This window comes from Vipera berus (assembly GCF_964194415.1).
Source record: "Vipera berus genome assembly, chromosome: 4".
In the NCBI taxonomy this organism is placed as follows: domain Eukaryota; kingdom Metazoa; phylum Chordata; class Lepidosauria; order Squamata; family Viperidae; genus Vipera; species Vipera berus.
This window is the reverse complement of record NC_138206.1, coordinates 120,606,172-120,628,534: the sequence shown is the minus strand read 5'-3', so window position 1 is coordinate 120,628,534 and position 22,363 is coordinate 120,606,172. Positions and strand designations below refer to the sequence as shown.

General features: G+C 46.1%; 1 protein-coding gene across 2 annotated transcripts in view; it reads left to right on the top strand.

The window, feature by feature from the left end:
- Positions 1 to 22,363, top strand: part of VWA8 (von Willebrand factor A domain containing 8) — a 114,054-nt gene that overhangs the window by 1,323 nt on the left and 90,368 nt on the right. For both annotated transcript variants that reach the window (XM_081327993.1, XM_081327992.1), the window contains exons 2-7: positions 5,343 to 5,420; positions 14,792 to 14,922; positions 16,400 to 16,510; positions 18,216 to 18,383; positions 20,468 to 20,632; positions 21,588 to 21,637. In XM_081327993.1, the coding sequence (XP_081184119.1) occupies positions 5,343 to 5,420; positions 14,792 to 14,922; positions 16,400 to 16,510; positions 18,216 to 18,383; positions 20,468 to 20,632; positions 21,588 to 21,637 (703 nt within the window). The remainder of the gene's footprint in view (positions 1 to 5,342; positions 5,421 to 14,791; positions 14,923 to 16,399; positions 16,511 to 18,215; positions 18,384 to 20,467; positions 20,633 to 21,587; positions 21,638 to 22,363) is intronic.

The following is a 22,363-nucleotide window of genomic DNA, read 5'->3' as shown; positions in this document are numbered from 1 at the left end:
CTTTCTTTTAACTATCTGTGTCAAAGGTGACCTTTCCTTCCTTCCTTCCTTCCTTCCTTCCTTCCTTCCTTCCTTCCTTCCTTCCTTCCTTCCTTCCTTCCTTCCTTTCTTCCTTCCTGACATTCTTTTGTAACTTTCTCTCAATGGTGACCTTCCTTCTGAATTTTCTTTGACTTTCTTTTGTGACTTTTTCTCTCTCTCAGTGGTGACCGACACTCCTTTCCCCCAGTTGATAATAGATATGTATGGAGAGATGGAGCATAAAAACTTAGTAGGTGGAGCACTATGTGGGCCCTTGTGTGACCCAAAACTAGAAGTAGGTCTATTAAGTGTTCTGGGTGCCTTGTTGCATGAAGACAGCCACTGTTCTCGGGACTGGTGGAGAAACAGGAGGAAAGCTACAATTCCTAATAAAAAGAATCTAGCATTTGTGGGGGGGAAGCATCTGGTACTCACAATGAATTTATCCCACAATGAAACACAATCGGCCCAACCCAGGCTGGGTGTGCACCACGCGTGGGCTGAAATGTGGTTCTCCAACTGTGGGTTTGTGGTGACAGGCCCACATGTCGCAACAACTTTGACAGACAGCCTTCTTTTTCTCCTCCTGCTAGATCCGTGTTTGCTTTAATCTTTAATTATTGTCGGTCACGTGCTTTCTGAAAATGACCCCGCTGTACAAAGAGCCTCTCTGCCTAGCTTTCTGAGTGCCTGGGTGTCCACAGGGGAGGGCAAAGGTGAAAATAATATGAGTTTATTTTCTTCCACGCTTTTGCTGTCTGCACTGGGTCATTTCTCCATTGCTCAAAAGCTGCCTGTGAAAATCCAGGGACCGCAGAGTATAAAACAGGCTAAGCTATCTTGCCTACATGATTGGAACTCAAATTTTCCTGAGGAATTTTCTAAAACTACAGTATATTTGGACTTCACCTTCCCACACGGCATACAAATAAAACGGAGGTAGTCCTTGACTTAACAACCATTCATTTACAGACTATTCAAAGTTACAATGGTTTGAAGTGACTTATGACTTGTTTTTCACATTGATGGCCGTTGCAGCAACCCCAGGGTCACGTGATTTATATTTGGATGCTTGACAACTGACTCACGTTTATGTCGGTTGCCGTGTCCCGGGATCACGCGATCCCCTTTTGCGGCCTTCCGAAAAGCAAAGCCAATGGGGAAGCCGGATTCACTTAACAACCGCGTTACTGGTTTAACAACTGCAGTGATTCACTTAACGACTGTGGCAAGAAAGGTGGTGAAATGGGGCAAAGTTCACAGAATTTTGGGGGGCTCATTTGTCCTAAGTTGAGCTCTACCTGGACATAAATGAATACATTTGGATTTTAAAACCATAAAAACCAGTAAACTTTTAAAACAAAATCCCCATTCACCGTATTCAGAAAATAGGTTACAATTAAATTTTTAAGAATATTTTAAAACCATAAAAACCGTAAAAACCGTTAAAATATATATATTTTTTTAAAATGCAGTTCAGTGTCTTCAGAAAATAGGTTACGAGAAAAAATTTAAAGAACATTTTGAGATACCGTAATAAAAACCCTAAAACCAGTAAAAATGTTTTTAAAAAACATGCCATTCAACCTACACAAGAGCAAGGTAATTGCCCAGTTAGCAATATAGCCAGAAAACGGGGTTCTTGGCCATAAGCCAGGTTTTTATAAAAGACTAACACGGGTGGGCCCATTCTAATCACCAACAAGAGGATGTTCCATAGAACATCCAGTAGTCCGTGAATGGGTACCGGGCCACGGCATGTCAGAAACAGGTCTGTATAAACACATGATGGCCCTTCATGGAGCACATGAAACCACCCTTCCTCCGATCCGTGGAAAAACCTCTCCACGGAACTGGTCCCTGGTGCCCAAAAGTTTGGGGGGGGGCATGCGCGTGGCCGTAGAGTAGGGGCCACTGCAAAAAAGACATGTTGTCTAATCCAGGGGTCCCCCCAACCTGTAGGCTGCAGCCCATTACTGATCTGTGGCCTGTTCACAACTGGGTCACGTGAATGGCTGGCTGGTGTGCGTGCATGTGTGTGTGCACAGCCCCACTCGCGAGTGTCACAGGCGTTCGGGGCCTCCCTTACGTGAGCATCACAGGCACTTGGGGCCCCACTCGTGTGAGCATCATGAGTACTCGCCCCATCCATGTAAGCATTGCAGGTGCTTGGCACCCCACTTGCGCAAGCATCCCAGGCGCGTGAGGCCTCACTTGTATGAGTGCTTGGGGCCTCGCGTGAGCGTCATGGGTGTTCTTGGCCCCACTCGTGCGACCAGTGGGTGCTCATGCACATGCACATCTGTGTGCATAGCTGCCTGCCCCTCTTTCCCCCCTCCGGGCCACCAACCCAGAAAGATTGGGGAACTCTAGTCCGTGCCAGCTAACCCTCTTTGGCTGATGGGATCTGCAGCACGTCCATTTTGTGTGACCTAGTTGAACAGGTAAGAGACTCTTGAAAACAGGTGACCACTCGGGTACCCCGGTCCCAAGCCATGTGGGGCTTACAGGTAACCTCCAGCATGTGATACCTGACATTAGACCCAATACAGGTAGTCCTCAAGTTACGGCCGCTTATTCAAAGTTAACAGTCCGTGACTTTGTGACCGTTGCAGCTACACAGTCATGTGATCCCAATCTTGAATGCTCAGTGCCTGGCTCACCCTTACGATGTTGCAGACGGCTGCGTTGAGGTGATCACAGTTTCCAGCGGTCCCTGTTGTCTTCCCACAAGCACCCACAAACCTCCCCAGCCTTGTCTGGTCTTTCCCGCCTCTTCCCGCTTAATGACCCACACAACCCTGGTAACCAGGACTGTCGGTGCATGTCAACACAAACCCAGTAACGTCTTTATGACCGCATTGCCTAGCGACCCAAATTCCAGTACCAATTGCCGTGTTTCTAATTGTGTGGAATAAACGCTCGCTTTCCATAATGGAAAACTAAACCTATTTTAAACTTATCGCTCCCCCAGGTTTCAGTCTGGACATAATGGCGTAATTTAACCTCTCAAATAAAATGCACGGAGACGTTGATATTGATTTTTACTGGAACAAGCGCTCAGATCAACGTCGATAGGAAAGATTATGGATAAACCTGGCACAGTTTTTCCTCTCTTTATTTTTATTGTGGTCCCAGCTGTCCGTACTGTATTTGCCTTTTGCCAAGCTTTTTTTTTTGGAGCAAGATGCTTTGCAATATATTTTGACCTTTTAGCATGTTTCTTATTGAATAGCTGTTGAAATTACAACACTGACAATTTTTTTTTGTTTTTTTTAAGAGTGGACTTCCCTTCTTTTCAATGTATATTTGCAGTTACCGTCCACAGTTGGTTGAATTAAAACCCACCGTCTGTAATTGGATTTGTGTATTCCTCTCTTTTGCTTCAATTTTTTATGCATCTTGGCTGAAAGGAATCTTATTGTATGTGTACAGGTGGTCCCTGACTTACGACCACAATTCAGCCCAACATTTCTGTTGCTAAGTGAGGCATTGAGTCTTGCCCCATTTTACGATCTTCCTTGCCACGGTTGTTAAGGGAATCACTGCACTTGTTAAGTTAGTATCTCAGTTGTTAAATGAACCTGGTTACCTGTTGACTTTGCTTGTCAGATGGTCGCAAAAGGGGAATCACGTGACCCCGGGACGCTGCAACCGTCGTAAATACGAGTCAAGAAGCGTCCAAATTTTGATCATGGGACCATGGGGGATGCTGCAACAGTCGTAAGTATGGAAACAGTCATGAGTCTTTTCAGTGTCGTCGTAACTTTAAACGGTCACTAAATGAGTCAAGGAATACCTGTATTGTACAGAAAAGTGATGGTCATTTTATTTTTGTTCTCTAGTTCCTACTGTTTCCAGGAGCATTTTCCTACATCTCTAAAATAGGTAGTTAGTTATGAGACGGGGTACCTTTTAAATAAATAGTAATGAACCTTGATAGTAATTGGCCAGAAGAGGCGAAATATAACTATATTTTGGAAGAATTCATAATAGACCTCAGAGAAAGCTGTTCATTTTAGGGAGAGACAGTACCAGTTTAAAATTGTTGGTTTCAGGACTGTCTGTTTTGTTTGTCAGTGGCTAATATAAACATTTTCTTTTCTGCTAATCGACAGAATCTAAGGAGTAATATTACACTGGGGACAATATACGTAGTCCTCAAGTTGCGATCACAATTAAGGTCAAAATTTCCATTGCTAAGCAAGACAGTTGTTAGATAAGCTTAGCTACGTTTTACGACCTTTTTTTGCAGTAGCTGTTATCCAGTGTGTGGCTAAGGTGCTAAAAGACTTTTGTCTCTTTTAAAACAGAGAAGATACTTGTTCTTGTAGGACATATTAGATGGACAACAGAGAGAAAAAGTGTGTGTTTCTGCCTATATGTAAGCAATGATAATAATAATAATAATGAAAACGAAGATACAAAAATCTACCGACAATCCAAATGGCCGACTTTGCAATGACAAAGTTGAAACTGTTTCACATGTGAGTGCAGCAAAATCGCGCAAACTGATTACAAAGCTAGACATGACCGAGTTGCTAAACTAATCCACTGGGCATTGTGTAAAAAATGCGACTTGCCTGTGTCCGAAAAGTCGTGGGAACATAGGGTGGAAAAAGTTGTCGAGAATGAGAGGGTGAAGATCTTGTGGGACTTCCGAATACAGACAGATCGCCATTTGGAACACAACACGCCAGATATCGCAGTCGTAGAGAACCGAAGCGTACAGTTGATTGATATCTCTGTACGAGGAGATGCCAGAGTCGAAGAAAAAGAACTGGAAAAAATTACAAAATACCGCAACCTGGCCATCGAAAGTGTGCGATTATGGATGAAACGGGTAATAGTGATACCCATTGTCCTCGGGGCACTGGGAACTATGTCCAAAAACTTTGCAAAATACATCAAGAAATTGCAGCTTCCTGCAATAACTCCAGCAAAGCTACAAAAAACTGCGCTACTCGGAACATCTTACATTTTAAGGAGATACCTGGTTGATACCTAGGATGCTGGCAGCAACCCGTGTCAACCATCAGCGCCAGTCAATTTGAGTGTTCAGTTGACTGAGTTTCCTGTTTTATGAGTAAAAGTTTTATAATGATGATGATGATGATGATGATGATGATGATGATGATGATGTTGGAAGGGAGGTCATCTAGTCCAACCCCCTGCTCAGGAAGGAAACCCTATACCATTTCAGACAAATGGCTGTCCAGTCTCTTCTTAAAAACTTCCAGTGTTGGAGCATTCACCACTTCTGCAGGCAGGTTGTTCCACTGGTTAATTGTTCTAACTACCGTATTATTTCTTCCTTTCAGGCGATACTGTTAATATCGGAGACGTATCCTACAAACTCAGAAAGCCTCAAAATCCGGAACTGGTCCCAGTGAACTACAGTAAGAACTAGTATTATCTTAAAATTAAGCTTTAAGTAAAAGTCTAGCTGAACACATTTTATTGCATAATCCTTGATGCAGAGAATATCAGAACCTCAGAATTGTTGTTCCACCATAAATAAAATTGACCAAACAATATTCAGCTGGTCACCAAACTCCAGTTTTAATGTAGGCAGCTTCTCCGTCTTTGATGTTAACGTGTTAGCGAAAACTCAGAACGCCTTGGAGAGAAGACAGGGTTACCAAAAAAAATGCAGCAAATAAATAACACAACACAACTGGGTTCAATAAGCATTTGCTCCACAAATTTTCATTCAGTACAGGTTGTCCTCGATTTAATGGCTGCAGTTGAGGGCCCCCCCAATTTTTTGTTGCTAAGTGAGACATTGGCTAAGTGATTTTTGCCCCATTTTGCGATCTTTCTTGTCACAACTGTTAGGTGAATCCCTGCAGTTGTTAGAGTTAGTAAGGCGGTCGTTAAGCGAATCCCGTTTGTAAATCACATGACCACGGGGATGCTGCAGTGGTCATTAAGTGTGAAAAATGGTCATAAGTCACTTTTTTCAGTGCCATTGTAACTTTGAACAGTCACTAAATAATATGTGGCATTTGGACTCCGACCAAACCCTCTTCGTTGTTTTATTCACACCATAGCTACAACTTAAAATGAGCTTTGTAATCCCCATCTAAGTGACCTGTCCTTTTGGATAGGTATGATAATTAATACTTTTAACAATCCCATCAAATTAACAGGCAATTGTATTAGTTATAGTGCATTGCATTTTTCCCCCTACCCACTTTGTTTTAAATGTGACGGTTTCAAATAACAATTTCCTCGTAATCTCTATAAACCAGATTACAGAGATTAGCAATTTCTTTAATGCAGACGTTGGCTCGCAAAATGGTGGTTGAATATTGGCAAAGAGTAGCTTTTAAGATTTTCATGGTCCCATAGAGAACACACTCGACAAAATGAGTACCCATCAAGAGTTATTTATTGACCTCGCTCCGGCAGCCAAATTTTTCACCCTAACAATAAGATTTTAGGGACAGATTTTGATGGATTGTGTGCTATCCAATTGTTTTTGGTGCCTAGCGATCAGATAGATATATTTTTTGCGTGACAATTTGGAGCCAAAGCATTCACACAACACCCCTTTATAGAGATGGAGCAAAATTACTACTTTCAAAAATAATTAACCTTATTGGTGTTTGCTCCACCACTTTACCCACAATGATAAAAATGGAATAGCTTTGATTCAAGCTGAATCTGATACCATTAGTGGAATGTGAAGATAGACATACTATGCTGTTTCGGTTGTTTATCCTTGTAGTTCAGGCATCTTGGAAATTTTAATATCTATTTCTGCATTTATAATGCAGTATAATATTGGAGAAAAAAACCTGAATAATTAGTTTTAAATGCTGGATGCTTAAATTTTTTATTTTATTTTATTTTATTTTATTTTATTTTATTTTATTTTATTTTATTTTATTTTATTTTATTTTATTTTATTTTATTAATTCCATTTATATCCCGCCCTTCTCCGAAGACTCAGGGCGGCTTACAAGCTTAGCAGTAGCCTTCATTCTATGTATATGCCTGCTTATTAGGGCTTTCACACACACCCCAAGCGGCATTATTACAAAGTCAGCTTAATTGCCCCCCAACAATCTGGGTCCTCATTTTACCTACCTCGGAAGGATGGAAGGCTGAGTCAACCTTGAGCCTGGTGGGACTCGAACCTGCACTAATTGCAGGCAGCTGGTGTTACTTAAGGAGGCATTAGCCCACTGCTCCACCAAGGCTCAAAATTGAGACTGGTGGTAATGATTTTAACAACAGCAACAAAAAAAATCATGGTTTTACGGTGGGGGATGACGTGCTTATTTAATGCAAGGCTTAGTTACATTAAATGTATGTTATATGTTTCCAATTTGATTTTGGTTGGTGCTTTGCTGAAGTCCACTTGCAAATTAATAATAATAATAATAATAATAATAATAATAATAATAATAATAATAATAATAATAATAATAATAATAATAATAATAATAATAATTTTATTTGTATACCGCCCTTCTCCCAAAGGACTCAGGGCGGTGAACAGGGCAAACATATAAAAATACAGGAATACAAAAACTAAAAAACAATTAAACAAATAAAATGTTTCTAATCTGATCTATTTCTTTGTGATGTTGAAAGCAAGGAGACTTGTTACTGCGGGTTTTCTTAAAATGATCTTTTTTACAAAACAAACACAAAGATTTCTGAAGAGTGGAGAGGGAGCAGGAGGGCTGTTGAAATGAAACAAGATAAAATACATAGAAGAACAGCTGAAACATTTTTACTGACCTTCTGGTTACTTAGCTGCATTGGGGAATTCTACAAATAGGTTCAACTAAATGTTTGTGAACTTAAGCCGTGTCTAGAAGCCGTTCTGTTAGACGCAAATAAAGGATTAAAGTTTTAGACTAAATATTAGGTAAATGAAGATAAGTAGGAGGCCATAAATGCATTTGGGAATTTAACGGGCTATCTCCTTCAGGCTTTGGAATATTCTTATTTTCATAGTCGTATTTGTCTCATTTATGTTCAGTTCTTCATGAAAGATGGTTTTAAATTAAGTTTCTATTTTAGGCATTTCTTAAGTGGATTCAATTTCTTTTCTTCAAACTGTAGCTAAAATAGAACGAACTAAATTTACTAATTTACTAGCAACGTTCGGTTATATTGCAAAAAAAAAAAGAATTCTATTAGAGTTGCAACTCCTTTAGCAATTTAAAAAATCTGCTAGGCTAAGGCCAGAGTTCAGATTTTTTATGTTCGTCTCACACTCTGCAAAGCCCCAAAGCTGGAAATTCAGATTAAGAGACACATCCCACAGTTGAGAATTATCTTACACAGAGTCACGTATAAGTCACGTAAAAGCCATTCTGAGTCGCCCTTGCAGAGAGATGAACGGCAAACAAATTTAATAAATACTAAAATAAGCAATAATTGAGGAGCAGGGGGGGGGAAAGTGTGGGTCTGAAGCACTTCATCAGATCAAACCAAAATTTAGGACTGCGCTTAAGGCATTTGTCAGTTGGGGAGTTTAATTTTACAGTCACTAAGTTTGGAAAAGAAATTCACCGTTACAGTGTTGGAAGTCCCATCCCGTTTTCTAGATTGGTCGATTAGGTGGTGTAGATTTTGATGAACCTCTGAAGGTTAATGAATCTTACTAGATCCCAAGAAGCTCAAGGGTAGGTATGGCAGTAGTTCGATTGCTCGAACCTGACTCTGCTTTACTATTGATCCGTCGCTTGAGTCGTGGATTATCTCTGCCTCCAGGGTCTTACGTCCTCGGGATCCGATCTCCGATCTCGTCATGCGGTGTGATGTTGAGGATCATCAAGCAGGAGGGCAGGTGACTTGGGTGATTGTGGTGGAATGAATCTGGTTGGACTGTTGAAGGAAAAATCTTCATCAGGGTCCAGTCCAAGCCGGGAGTAAACAACATGGTGACTGCTTTAGGAAGAAGGTTGCAGTTTATTGAAGAGGAGAGCCAGACAGGAAGATGGCTCTGGAAGAAAAGAGAGAGCGAGCACATGTAGGGAGTGGGTTTTTATACCCTCTGGGGCTTTCGTTTTGAGTTGTTTCCTGTTCCTGTTTGACTGGCCCTACCCAAATCCTGGTGCTTTGGAGAATAGCTTGATCCTCAATTCTTCTTTGGGGCAACCCCTGAGATGTTGGAACGCTGCTATCATGTCACCCCTAGTCCTTCTTTTCATTAAACTAAAAAGGTAAAGGTAAAGGTTCCCCCGCACATGCATGCTAGTCATTTCCAACTCTAGGGGCCGGTGCTCATCTCCGTTTCAAAGCCGAAGAGCCAGTGCTTGTCTGAGGACATCTCCGTGGTCATGTGGCCGGCATGACTAATTTAATTTAATTTTAATTTAATTTAATAATATTTCTATACTGCCCTTCTCCCTGAGGACTCAGGGCAGTTTACAGGGCAAGAGTAAATACAAAATTACAAATATTAAAAGGAAATTAAATAATTGCCCGATTTTAAAACAATTAATATATTACAATTATAAAAACCCAAAGATAATATTAAGAATACAAAAATAAAAACCCCCACCAATCCCCCATCAGGCTAGGCCGGCTTGTACAAACAAAAACGTCTTGAGATCGCGACGAAAGGAGCGAAGATCGGGCGCCATCCGGAGCTCTACCGGTAACTGATTCCATAGTTCCGGCGCGCCCACAGAGAAGGATCTCCCCCTGGGGGCCACCAATCGACATTCTCTGATCGGTGGCACCCTGAGGAGGCCCTCTCTGTGGGAACGCACAGGGCGCAGGGAGCTTGATGCCGGCAGCAGGTGTTCCCTGAGGTACTCTGGCCCCCTGCCATGGAGGGCTTTGAACACCATTACTAGTACCTTGAATCTCACCCGGAAGGCAACTGGTAACCAATGCAGCTCACGGAGCAAAGGTGTAACGTGGGAGTATCGGGAGACTCCCAACACAACTCTCGCGGCTGCATTCTGTACCAGCTGGAGCTTCCGGGTGGTCCTCAAGGGCAGCCCCATGTAGAGAGCGTTGCAGTAGTCCAGACGAGAGGCCACGAGCGCATGAGTGACTGTGCATAAATCATCCCGGCTTAGATAGGGCCGCAACTGGCGCACCAGGCGGACCTGGGCGAAAGCCCCCCTAGTCACAGCTCCTATATGGTCTTCCAAGGTGAGCCGTGAATCTAGGAGGACTCCCAAGTTGCGAGCCCTATCTACGGGGGGTAATAGTTCACCCCCCATAGCAATGTCCGAATAAACCCGGGATGAAGGTATGCAAAGCCACTCAGTCTTGTCGGGGTTGAGTTGAAGTCTGTTCCTCCCCATCCAGACCCGAACCGCCTCCAGGCAACGGGACATCACGTTGAGGGCATCACTGGGGTGGTTTGGGGTCGAAAGGAAAAGCTGGGTATCATCAGCATACTGATGATACCCAACTCCAAAGCCACGAATGATCTCACCCAGCGGTTTCATGTAGATGTTGAACAGGAGAGGCGAGAGGACCGACCCCTGAGGAACTCCACAAACGAGAGACCTCGCGGTCGACCTCTGCCCTACCGCCAACACCGACTGCGAACGTCCCTGGAGATAGGAGGAGAACCACTGTAAGACCGTGCCTCCCACTCCCAATCCCCTGAGACGCCGCAGCAAGATACCATGGTCGATGGTATCGAAAGCCGCTGAGAGGTCTAATAGGACTAGAACAGAGGAATGTCCCCTGTCCCGAGCCCTCCAGAGATCATTCACCAGCGCGACCAATGCCGTCTCCGTGCTGTGCCCGGGCCTGAAACCCGATTGGTACGGGTCTAGATAATCCGCTTCATCCAGGACCAGAGGGAGCTGATGTGCCACCACACTCTCAACAACCTTCGCAAGAAAGCGAAGGTTGGAGACAGGACGGAAGTTGTTCAATACAGCTGGGTCCAAGGCAGGCTTCTTGAGGAGGGGCCTCACCACCGCCTCTTTCAAGACGGCGGGGAAGCTACCCTCGTTCAAAGAAGCCGATATAACTGCCTGGAACCACCTGCGTGTCCTCTCCCGGGCTGCATAAACCAGCCAGGAAGGGCACGGGTCCAATAAACATGTGGTGGTGCTCAGCCTCCCCATGATCCTGTCCACTTCCTCCGGAGTCACAGAATCAAACTCCTCCCAGGTGATATCGACAAGACCGCCCGTGTCCTGATCGTCAGACTCTGCCCAGTCAGAGTCCAGACCGGTCCGAATCCGAGCGATTTTGTCCGACAGATGTTGGTTAAACTCCTCGGCACGACCCTGCAAGGGATCCTCCCTCACCTCCTGATTTAGGAGGGAGCGAGTCACCCTAAACAGGGCGGCCGGGCGATTATCTGCGGACGCGATAAGGGTGGCGAAGTGGTTAGACCTCGCCTCCCTTATCGCAGCGAGATAAGACCTAATGTGGGTTCTTAGTCGCAATCGGTCGGATTCGGATCGGCTGGACCTCCAACCGCTCTCTAGGCCCCGTCTCCGACGCTTCATCTCCCGGAGCTCCGCAGAGAACCATGGAGCTCGACGGGATCTGCACCGGGTCAGGGGCCGCAGGGGTACAACTCGGTCAAGAGCCTCAGTGGCCATCCTTTCCCAGGCTTCCACTAAGGCATCTGCCGAGCTGTGAGCAAGGGAGGCAGGTGGGGACCCCAGCGCCGCCTGGAACCTCTGGGGATCCATTAAGCGTCTGGGGCGGTACCATTTAATTGGTTCCATACACCCACGGCGGGGGGTGGCAAGACGGAAGACCAGCCGCAGGAGATGATAATCGGTCCATGACAGGGGCATAATAATTGGGGAGCCCCCACCAAGATCATCTAACCACCGTCCAGATAAGAAAACTAAGTCAAGGGTGTGGCCTCCCTCATGAGTCGGTCCCAAAATTACTTGCGTCAGGTCCATGGCCGTCATGGAAGCCATGAACTCCCGAGCCAACTCAGATGATCCTCCCAGCGATGGTAGATTGAAGTCCCCCAAAACTATAAGTTTCGGGAACTCAATCACCAGCCCAGAGAGGACATCGAGCAGCTCAGGCAGGGCTGCTGCTGCGTGACTAGGCGAAAGGTACACCAGCAGCAAGCCCAACTGCGCACCAGGGCCGCATCTCAAAAAGAGAGACTCACACCCGACTATCTGGGGAACGGTGGCCTCCCGCCGACTAGACGCCAAAGGCGCACGGAACGCTGTTACCTTCCCACCGTAGTGGTCCCTATTTTTCTACTTGCATTTTTACGTGCTTTCGAACTGCTAGGTTGGCAGAAGCTGGGACGAGTAACAGGCGCTCACTCTGTTACGCGGCACTTGGGATTCGACCCGCCAAACTGCCAACCTTCTGATCAACATGCTCAGCGTCCTAACCCACTGAGCCACCGTGTCCCTCATTAAACTAGACCTACCCAATTCCTGTAACGGTTCCTTGTATGTTTTAGCCCCTAATCATGGCTTCTTGTCATGTCTCCAGTTGCTTTGGAAAATAGGTTTGCCCCCCTCCTCTTTGTGTTGTTGTTAGTTGCGAAGTCGTGTCCGACCCATTGCGACCCCATGGACAAGGTTCCTCCAGGCCTTCCTGTCCTCTACCATCTTCTGGAGTCCCTTTAAGCTCACGCCTCCTGCTTCATTGACTCCATCCAGCCACCTCATTCTCTGTCGTCCCCTTCTTCTATTGCCCTCAATCTTTCCCGGCATGAGGCTCTTCTCCAGTGAGTCCTTCCTTCTCATCAGGTGGCCAAAGGATTTGAGTTTTAGCTTCAGGATCTGGCCTTCTAAAGAGCAGTCAGAGCATATGTCGTACGTAGTATGTTTTAGGTGTGTGTCGTGTGTGCGTTTCACTTTGAGAGCGGGCAGCTAAATTTCATTTTTGATGTGTGCCGTTGTGCCCACAGTAAAAAAAATGACAATAAAAATGATCTGATCTGATCTTATCTAGTCCTAAGTCCCTTTTTCCACTGCCGTTGTAACTTTGAGCAGTCACCAAACAAACCGTTGTAAGCCACAATTCACATGGGTCGTGAGAACCTCTTTCAGGTGCTCTACGCAATCCTGGGACCTGGGGCTTTTCGACAGGATCAACTTGTGCGTTTGCCGTTGTGCGTTTGCAATGCGCACAAACGCCCTTTTCTCACTCCTAGGGATTGCACTCTTATACCCAGCCTTCTCCTGTTCTTGGGCAGTTGTTTTGTTTCTCTCTCCCCTTTACTCTAGTGAAGTTGTGTCCTTCTTTCCTCAGGCTGACACCCCTCTGCTCCTTGGTTCCCGTCCACAGCACGCGATTCCCGATTTCACCCTGTCCGTGGTCTTTTTTTTTCCCCCTCGCAGCTGCTTCGGTCCAGCAGAAGGGAAGAAGCGAAGCGTGGGAAAGGAAGGGCATCGGCACAAATAAACGGAGGAACGGAGAGAGTTAGCTTTCACGCGGCCCGTGGGAAACAGCATGGTAGCGAATCTGTGGCAGGGAGGGAGGATCGCCCGTGCAGACAGGCCAGCTTTGTCCAAAGAGGAGGTCAAGCGCTTACCTGGAGCAGGAAGGAAAAAAAAGAAATTCAGGAGCCTCTGAAAGTGTTATTTTTAGGCGAAAGGAAGGATGCAAACGGTCCTCTACTTAAAACAGCTGATTTCGTTTCATTCGAGGTTACACAGCACGGGGGGGGGGGAAAAAAAAAGTAACTGAACGACATTTTTCGCACTCACAACCCGTGCAGCATTCCCCCCCCCTGGGTCACGTGATCAAAATTCAGAGGCTTGGCGACTGGCATGTACTTATGACGGTTGCAGGGTCTCCCGGGATCACGTGATGCCCTTTTGCGACCTTCCGAGAAGCGAAGTCAATGGGGGGAAGCCAGATTCGCTTAGCAACTTAACAGCTGCAGCGATGCACTTAACAACCGGGGCCAGGAAGGTCGTAAAAAGGGGCAAAATTCACTTAACAAACGTCTCACGTAGCCAAGAGAAACGTCGGGCTCGATTGCGGCCGTGCGTCGAGGACAAACTTAACAGGAGGCAATGAACTTGGTCCTCCAGGTCGTCCTCTACGTACGACCGCAACTGAGCCCTAAATTTATGCTGCGGAGCGAGGCAGTCGTTAAGAGAGACCTGCCCCATTTTTAATGGCCTTTCTTGCCACAGATGTCAAGTCAGCCGCTGCGGTTGTTTAAAGTTGGTAACACGGTCGTTAAATGAATCTGCCTTCCCCTTTGACTTTGCCCGTCAGAAGGTCGCGAAAGGGGATCGCCCGACCCTGGGACGCTGCAACAGTCATAAGTACATGTCAGTGGCCAAGCGGCCGAATTTTGATCATGTGACCATGGGGGGAGAATGCCGCAACGGTCGTAAGTGTGAAAAACGGTCATAAGTCACTTTTTTCCAGGGCTGTTGTAACTTTGAACGGTTACTAAATGAACTGTTGTAACTTGAGGACTGCCTGTATTCCCCCCCCCCCCAATTTAAAGCCAGCCCTCTAGAACAGGGGTCTTCAAACTTGGCCACTTTAAGACTTGTGGACTTCAACTCCCAGAATTCCTCAGCCAGGGCTGGCTGAGGAATTCTGGGAGTTGAAGTCCACAAGTCTTAAAGTGGCCAAGTTTGAAGACCCCTGCTCTAGACACTATCCACGCTATATTTTATTAAATTAATTGAACTTTATTAAATTAATATCTTGAACTAGAGTCTCCAGTGACCTTCGAAAGCGCGAGCTTAAAAAAAAAAGGCAAATTTGAGGAGGAGAAAACCCAGCAGGAGCGCGAGAATAGACAATGGATCCTTTAAAATGTCTGAAATTGGACAAAAGTTCACGCCGCCGTCCTTGCATTCAGTTTCAGATTCCCCAGTTCAGTCTGTGATCCAGCATCTACGATGGATCATGCAGAAGGATCTCCTGGGGCAAGATGTTTTCCTGATTGGACCTCCGGGACCGCTCCGGCGTTCGATCGCCATGCAATACCTGGTAAGGTTTGGGCAGGGGTGGGATTCAAACGGGGGAAACAACCGGTTCTCTGCGTGGATGCCGCTTCCGGGAAGTCCGTTCTGGGCCTGGGCAATAAAAAAAAAAATTGGCTACCGGTTCTGCCGAAGTGGTGCAGACGGGCTGAATCCCACCACCGGGTATGGGGAGATTTTCATCAGAATTAACGTTTGTCACCCGTTGGCAACTTTAAGAGGTCCGGACTGCAACTCCCAGAATTCCCCAGTCAGCTATTTCTCTCCCCCCCCAAAAAAATAAATAAATCCAAGGCAAGCTTCTTGGATGAGGATAATTTTGCACGTAAGAAACTAAATGTCCATGGCAATTCTCAATCATCCAGATCTTGGTTGTCCCAAAGGTGCTTTTTCAGGAAGCCTTCCTTGTTTTTTTTTCATTATACAACTTTTATGCATAAAACATGAGACTCGGTCAACTGAACACTCAAATTGACTGGCACTAATGGTTGACACAGGCTGCTGCTAGCATCCTAGGTATCAACCAGGTATGTCATCATCATCATCATCATCATTATTATTATTATAAAACTTTTACTCATAAAACATGAAACTCAGTCAACTGAACACTCAAATTGACTGGCGCTGATGGTTGACATGGGTTGCTGCCAGCATCCTAGGTATCAACCAGGTATCTCCTTAAAATGTAAGATGTTCCGAGTAGCGCAGTTTTTCGTAGCTTTGCTGGAGTTATTGCAGGAAGCTGCAATTTCTTGATGTATATAATAATTTATATAATATAATAATTTATATAATATAATAATATAATAATTTCTTGATGCAACCGCCCTTTCTTCTTCTTCTTCTTCTTCTTCTTCTTCTTCTTCTTCTTCTTCTTCTTCTTCTTCTTCTTCTTCTTCTTCTTCTTTCTTCTTCTTCTTCTTCTTCTTCTTCTTCTTCTTCTTCTTCTTATTATTATTATTATTATTATTATTATTATTATTATTCAGTTGGAAGGGACCTTGGAGGTCATCTAGTCCAACCCCCTGCTCAGGCAGGAAACCCTACACCATTTCAGACAAATGGCTGTCCAGTCTCCCCTTAAAAGCTTCCATTGTTGGAGCATTCACAGCTTCTGGAGGCAGGTTGTTCCACTGGTTAACTGTTCTCAGTGTCGGGAAATTTCTCCTTAGGTCCAGGTTGATTTTCTGCTTGATTAATATCCATCCGTTGATTCTGGCCTTGCCTTCAGGAGAAGAGGTTGAACCCCCTTCTTCTCTGTGACAGCCCCCCCCCCAAATATTGGAACCCTGGCTGTCGTTTCCCCCTCCCTCCCCCAGTTTCATGAAACTACACGTACTGAATTCCTGCAGCCGTTTCTTCGGCCTTCGATTTCTTTCCAGTCAGCGGCGGTTTGGGCTCGCGCTGCATGGAGTAACTTGGGGTTCAATTCCGCAGCTTATGAATATATTTGCCTCGTCCAATCGAATCCCCACTTTCTGCAGGAGCTGACCAAACGGGAGGTGGAATATATGGCACTTTCCAGAGACACGACCGAAACCGACCTCAAACAGCGAAGGGAGATCCGAGCCGGTACCGCCTTCTACATCGATCAAGTGAGTAGCAAAAAAAAAAAAAAAACCAACTCACTTTTGCCCTGCAGGATTTATTTGCCAGAAACCCAAAGGGTCACCTCTGGAGAGTGACCCGTCCACGTGTCGGCTTTCACCGTTGGAAGAACAGCCGTATGTATCCCTTCGACGTTTCAGAGGCAACGGGGGCTTGAGATCTCTTGCAAGAGCCAGGAGCCAAGCCCTGGTTTAAACTCTGTTGCCTTCTTCCGAATCGGCGGAGCACAACCTTAGCTAAATAAATCGGGGTGTGTGTCTGTGTCTGTGTGTGTTTCAACTCGATGGGAAATGGTTTTGTACGTCGCAAAGATTCGGAAAGGAAAAGGGTAGTAGCTTTTTAGTTGCGCCGGTTTCCATTTGGGGGGCTTCCGAGGTAGGAACGTCCTAGTGAGCATCCGCGTTTCCTTTTGCTTTCTTAATTAGGCTTTTTTTTCCTTTCCCCCCCCCCCCACCCGGTGCAAATTCCTACCGCTCGCATTTTAATCTGCCTTCCCCACTTTTAACAGGCCGTTCTCAACAGCATTTAGTGTAACTCATTCAGAGTTACAGCAGTACTGGGAAAAAAAGGGACCAGTGACTCTATCCCGCACTTTCAACCGTGTTAGCAACCCCGTGCTCACATGATCAAAATTCGGATGCTTGGAAACTGACATGTATTTATGACGGTTGCAGGGGTCACGTGGTCAACTTTTGTGACCTTCTGGGAAGCAAAATCAGTGAGGAAACCAACCAGGTTACTCATATTTATGACAGTCGCAGTAGAATAGAGTAGAGTAGAGTAGAGTAGAATAGAATAGAGCAGAGCAGAGCAGAGCAGAACAGAACAGAACAGAACAGAAAAACAAAGCTGGAAGGGACCATGGAGGTCATCTAGTCCAACCCCCTGCTCAGGCCAGAAACTCTATACCATTTCAGACAAATGGCTGTCCGGTCTGTTCTTAAAAACTTCCAGTGTTGGAGCATTCACCACTTCTGGAGGCAGGTTGTTAATAATAATAATAAAGTTGGAAGGGACCTTGGAGGTCATCTAGTCCAACCCCCTGCTCAGGCAGGAAACCCTACACTATTTCAGACAAATGGCTGTCCAGTCTCTTCTTAAAAACTTCCAGTGTTGGAGCATTCACCACTTCTGGAGGCAGGTTGTTAATAATAATAATAAAGTTGGAAGGGACCTTGGAGGTCATCTAGTCCAACCCCCTGCTCAGGCAGGAAACCCTACACTATTTCAGACAAATGGCTGTCCAGTCTCTTCTTAAAAACTTCCAGTGTTGGAGCATTCACCGCTTCTGGAGGCAGGTTGTTCCACTGGTTAATTGTTCTAACTGTCAGGAAGTTTCTCCTTAGTTCCAGGTTGCTTCTCTCTTTGATTAGTTTCTATCCGTGGCTTCTTGTCCTGCCTTCAGGTGCTTTGGGAGAATAGCTTGATTCCCTCTTCTCTGGGGCTACTCCTGTTTATTATTAATTTTTAACCAATTTTAGCATCACTATTTATTGTTTTAATGTCGCAGATTGTGAATGAATGAATGAATGAATGAATGAATGAATGAATGAATGAATGAATGAATTCCTCTGTTCTCCATCTGGGTGGGGGTAAGCTGAATAAGATCCAGAGGTCTTCTCTGCCAAGTCCTTTTGTGAACTACACTCGGCTGTTCTTATCCCCGGTGCTGATTTCGCTTTGATTCCTAAGTGTGCGGTACGGGCCGCGACGGAAGGTCGGATCCTGGTTCTGGAAGGCCTGGAGAAGGCGGAGCGGAACGTCCTGCCCGTCTTGAACAACTTGCTGGAGAACCGGGAAATGCAGCTGGAGGACGGCCGATTCCTGATGTCGGCCGAACGTTACGATAAGCTGCTGAAGGTAAGCAGACGCCTCAGAGCTCCTTCAAAATTGACCGCCAAGCACGCTGCGCGGACTTCACGCGTCTCGACCCACATTGCCGAGGAATGCCTAACCTTTCCGAAAGTTTATTTTACAGGCTGTCACTTAGCCAGGACTTGCAGCTGGATTGCTTTTAACCCCAGCGGCCTTCCTCTTTCCTTCTGTTGCCCTGAATGCTAGCACCACAGGCAGAGTTAGGATGCATTGAGGTTTACCGATATGTTTGTAGCCCGGGGTTGAAATGAGGGGTCCTTGGTGCTCTCTGAGCTTGGATGTTTTCTTGCAGGCGTTTCATGACCCAGCTAGGGGAACATCCTCAGCGCTAGAAGTGAATGGAGTTTGAGGAGGAGGAAGGAGGAGGAAGGGGGAGAACTGTGGGGTCCTTGGTGCTCTCTAAATGGGTGGTTTTCTTGTACAGGTTTCATGACCCAACTAGGGAACATCATCAGCGCTAGAAGGGAGGGGGATTAATGGAGAGGAGGAGGAGGACTTAGGTTGTTTTTTGCAGATGTTTCATGACCTAACTGAGTAACATTATCAGTGCTAGAAGGGAGTGGGGTTTGAGGAGAAGGAGGAGGAGGAGGAGGAGGAAGAGAAGGAGGAGGAGGATGGGCAGGAGGGGGGGAGAACTGTGCGGTCCTTGGTGCTCTCTGAGCTTGGTTGATTTCTTGCAGACGGACCCAACTAGGGAACATCATCAGTGCTAGAAGGGAGTGGGGGTTGTGGAGAGGAGGAGGACGACTGTGGGGTCCTTGGTGCTCTTTGAGCTTGGGTGTTTTCTTGCAGCCGTTTCATGACCCAACTAGGGAACATCAGCAGTGCTAGAAGGAAGGAGGAGGAAGAGGAGTGTGGGGTCCTCAGCGCTGTCTGAGCTTGGTTGTTTTTTGCAGATGTTTCATTACCCAACTGAGTAACCCAACCATTACCCAACTGTTTAGACTACTGCAACGCTCTCAACATGGGGCTGCCCTTGAGGACCACTCGGAGGCTTCAGCTGGTGCAGAATGCGGCCGCGCGAGTTGTGATGGGGGTTTCCCGATACTCCCATGTAACACCTCTACTCCGCGAGCTGCATTGGCTTCCGGTTGCCCTCCGGGTGAGATTCAAGGTGCTGGTGATGACCTATAAAGCCCTAAATGGCTTGGGTCCGGGATATCTGAGGGAACACCTGCTGCCGGCATCAGGTTCCCTTCGTCCAGTGCGCTCCCACAGGGAGGGTCTTCTCAGGGTGCCACCGGTAAGAGATTGCCGGCGGGTAGCACCCAGGGATAGGGCCTTCTCAGTGGGGGTGCCTGCCCTCTGGAACCAGCTGCCAGTGGAGCTGAGGACTGCCCCTGACCTCCGTTCATTCCACCGGGGCCTGAAGACCTGGCTGTTCGAGCTCTCTGGCCCAGGCTGAGGATTAATCTTATTTTAACTGGGGTTTTATTTATGCAGGGACAAATATAATTTTTTTAAAATTTGTTTTTAACTTTTGTATCTTGGTTTTTAATCACCCTGTAAACCGCCCTGAGTCCTTTGGGAAAGGGCGGTATATAGATGTAATAAAATAAATAAATAAATAAATAAATAAACATCATCAGTATTAGAAAGGCATGGGGTTTCTGGAGAAGGAGAGAGGAAGAGGAGGGGAGGGGGGGAGAAGAAGAAGAAGAAGAAGAAGAAGAAGAAGAAGAAGAAGAAGAAGAAGAAGAAGAGGAGGAGGAGGAGGAGGAGGAGGAGGAGGAGGAGGCAGCTTATGGGGTCCTCAGCACTCTCTGAGTTTGGTTGTTTTCTTGCAGATGTTTCATAACCCATCTAGGTAACTAGAAGGGCATGGAGTTTGTGGACGAGGAGGGGAGGGGGAAGAAGGAGGAGGAGGAGGAGGAGGAGGAGGAGGAGGCAGCTTCTGGGGTCCTTGGTGCTCTCTGAGCTTGGTTGTTTTCTTGCAGACCTCTCATTATGCAAACTCAGTAACAACATCAATACCTGTCTTAACTGAGAATTCTCTATCCCTGAAGCCATTGCTGAATTATAATAATAGTAATTTAAAAACAGTTTTTATTTTATGCCTCGGTGTTTAGGAGCACGACAAAGAAGAGCTGGACGCTTGGAGGATTGTTAGAGTCAGCGAGAACTTCCGGGTGATTGCCTTGGGGCTTCCGGTACCCCGATACGTGGGCAACCCATTAGACCCACCGCTTCGGTCTAGGTTTCAGGCCAGAGACGTTTATTATTTACCCTTCAAGGTAAGTAAACGTTGCAAATTTTCATCTGAAAAGGCTGGTTGAAGCTTAGCGCACCTATTCCTTCGTGGCCAACTCATTAATTAATTTTTTAAAAAAAGCTGTACTCCAGATTATAAAAGCGATTTCATATTTTATTTTATCTTTTGAAGCTCGGCACTTTGGTGTAAAAGACCGATGGTATTACAAAGCATTTTTGAGTCAGCAATAAAACCAGATCCAACCTGTTAATACCTAGGTAATCATACCCTAGGTCAGGGGTAGGCAAGCTCGGCTCTTTTATGACTCGTGGACTTCAACTCCCAGAATTCCTGAGCCGGCATGGCTCAGCTTGGAAAACCTCTCCCTTTCTCCTCAGCATGGCTGGCTCAGGAATTCTGGGAGTTGAAGTCCACGAGTCATAAAGCAGCCTAGGCCTAGACCAGGGGTAGGCAACCTTGGCTCTTTTAGGACTCGTGGACTTCAACTCCCAGAATTCCTGAGCCGGCATGGCTCAGCTTGGAAAACCTCTCCCTTTCTCCTCAGAATGGTTGGCTCAGGAATTCTGGGAATTGAAGTCTATTGCCCTAATTCAAGGGTAGGCAAACTCGGCTCTTTTATGACTCGTGGACTTCAACTCCCAGAATTCCTGAGCCGGCATGGCTCAGCTTGGAAAACCTCTCCCTTTCTCCTCAGAATGGTTGGCTCAGGAATTCTGGGAGTTGAAGTCTATTGCCCTAATTCAAGGGTAGGCAAGCTCGGCTCTTTTATGACTCGTGGACTTCAACTCCCAGAATACCTGAGCCGGCATGGCTCAGCTTGGAAAACCTCTCCCTTTCTCCTCAGCACGGCTGGCTCAGGAATTCTGGGAGTTGAAGTCCACCAGTCATAAAAGAGCCAAGGTTGCCTACCCCTGCCCTAGGTGATATCCTTGCACAATAAGATTACCCGCAATGATTTGTGATGCTTTTCGTTTCAGGACCACCTTTCCCAATTGTACTTTATTGGAAAGAACGTTTCGACAGAAAGGTAAATGGGCTCCTTAAATCTCTGCTGGAGGGTTCTCAGAATTGGCTTTTTAAACCTGGGCTTCCGGCTGTGGCCCTGAAACGCCTCTTTCCAGTTGCCTCGGAATTTAAATATTTGCAACAGGACGACACACTCTGTAATCAGCCGAAGCTCAAACCTTTAATCGGGCTGAGCCGAAATTCCGACTGCGTGAGACTCTGATTCGTTTGCAAGTTGGTACACCCTGACTTAAATCGTGTGGGCTTTTTTGAAAAACTGGGGCAAATTAAATTAGGGTTCCCCGAATTCAGATACAGAGGAAGAAAGCCTACGGAGGTTCTCCGTCACGCAGGTTCTGGTTGTCCCAAAGGGGCTTTTTTTTTCAGGAGGCCACTGGACTTTCTCGTTTTCCTTTGAAGACATTTCCCTTCTCATCCAAGAAGCTTCTTCAGCTCTGACTGGATGGTGGAGGAATGAAAGGATTTATCGTCTTTGCAGACAGCCGGTCATTTGCCTTCTTTTCAAGAGCCCTTGAGGCCACCTGGAGGTTTATCTGTGTCCTCGGGGTCACCTGAGTGGTGCAAATAGCGGTTTCTGTAGTCTGCAGTATATATATATTTTCCTGGAAATCCGTTCATGCTCCCACGCCATCCGAGGGCTGTCCATCCCAGAATGCCTGGCTAAAAGTCTGTGGAGATTCTCAGTCATCCAGGGGATGGTTTGCCCAAAGGTGCTTTTTTCAAGAGC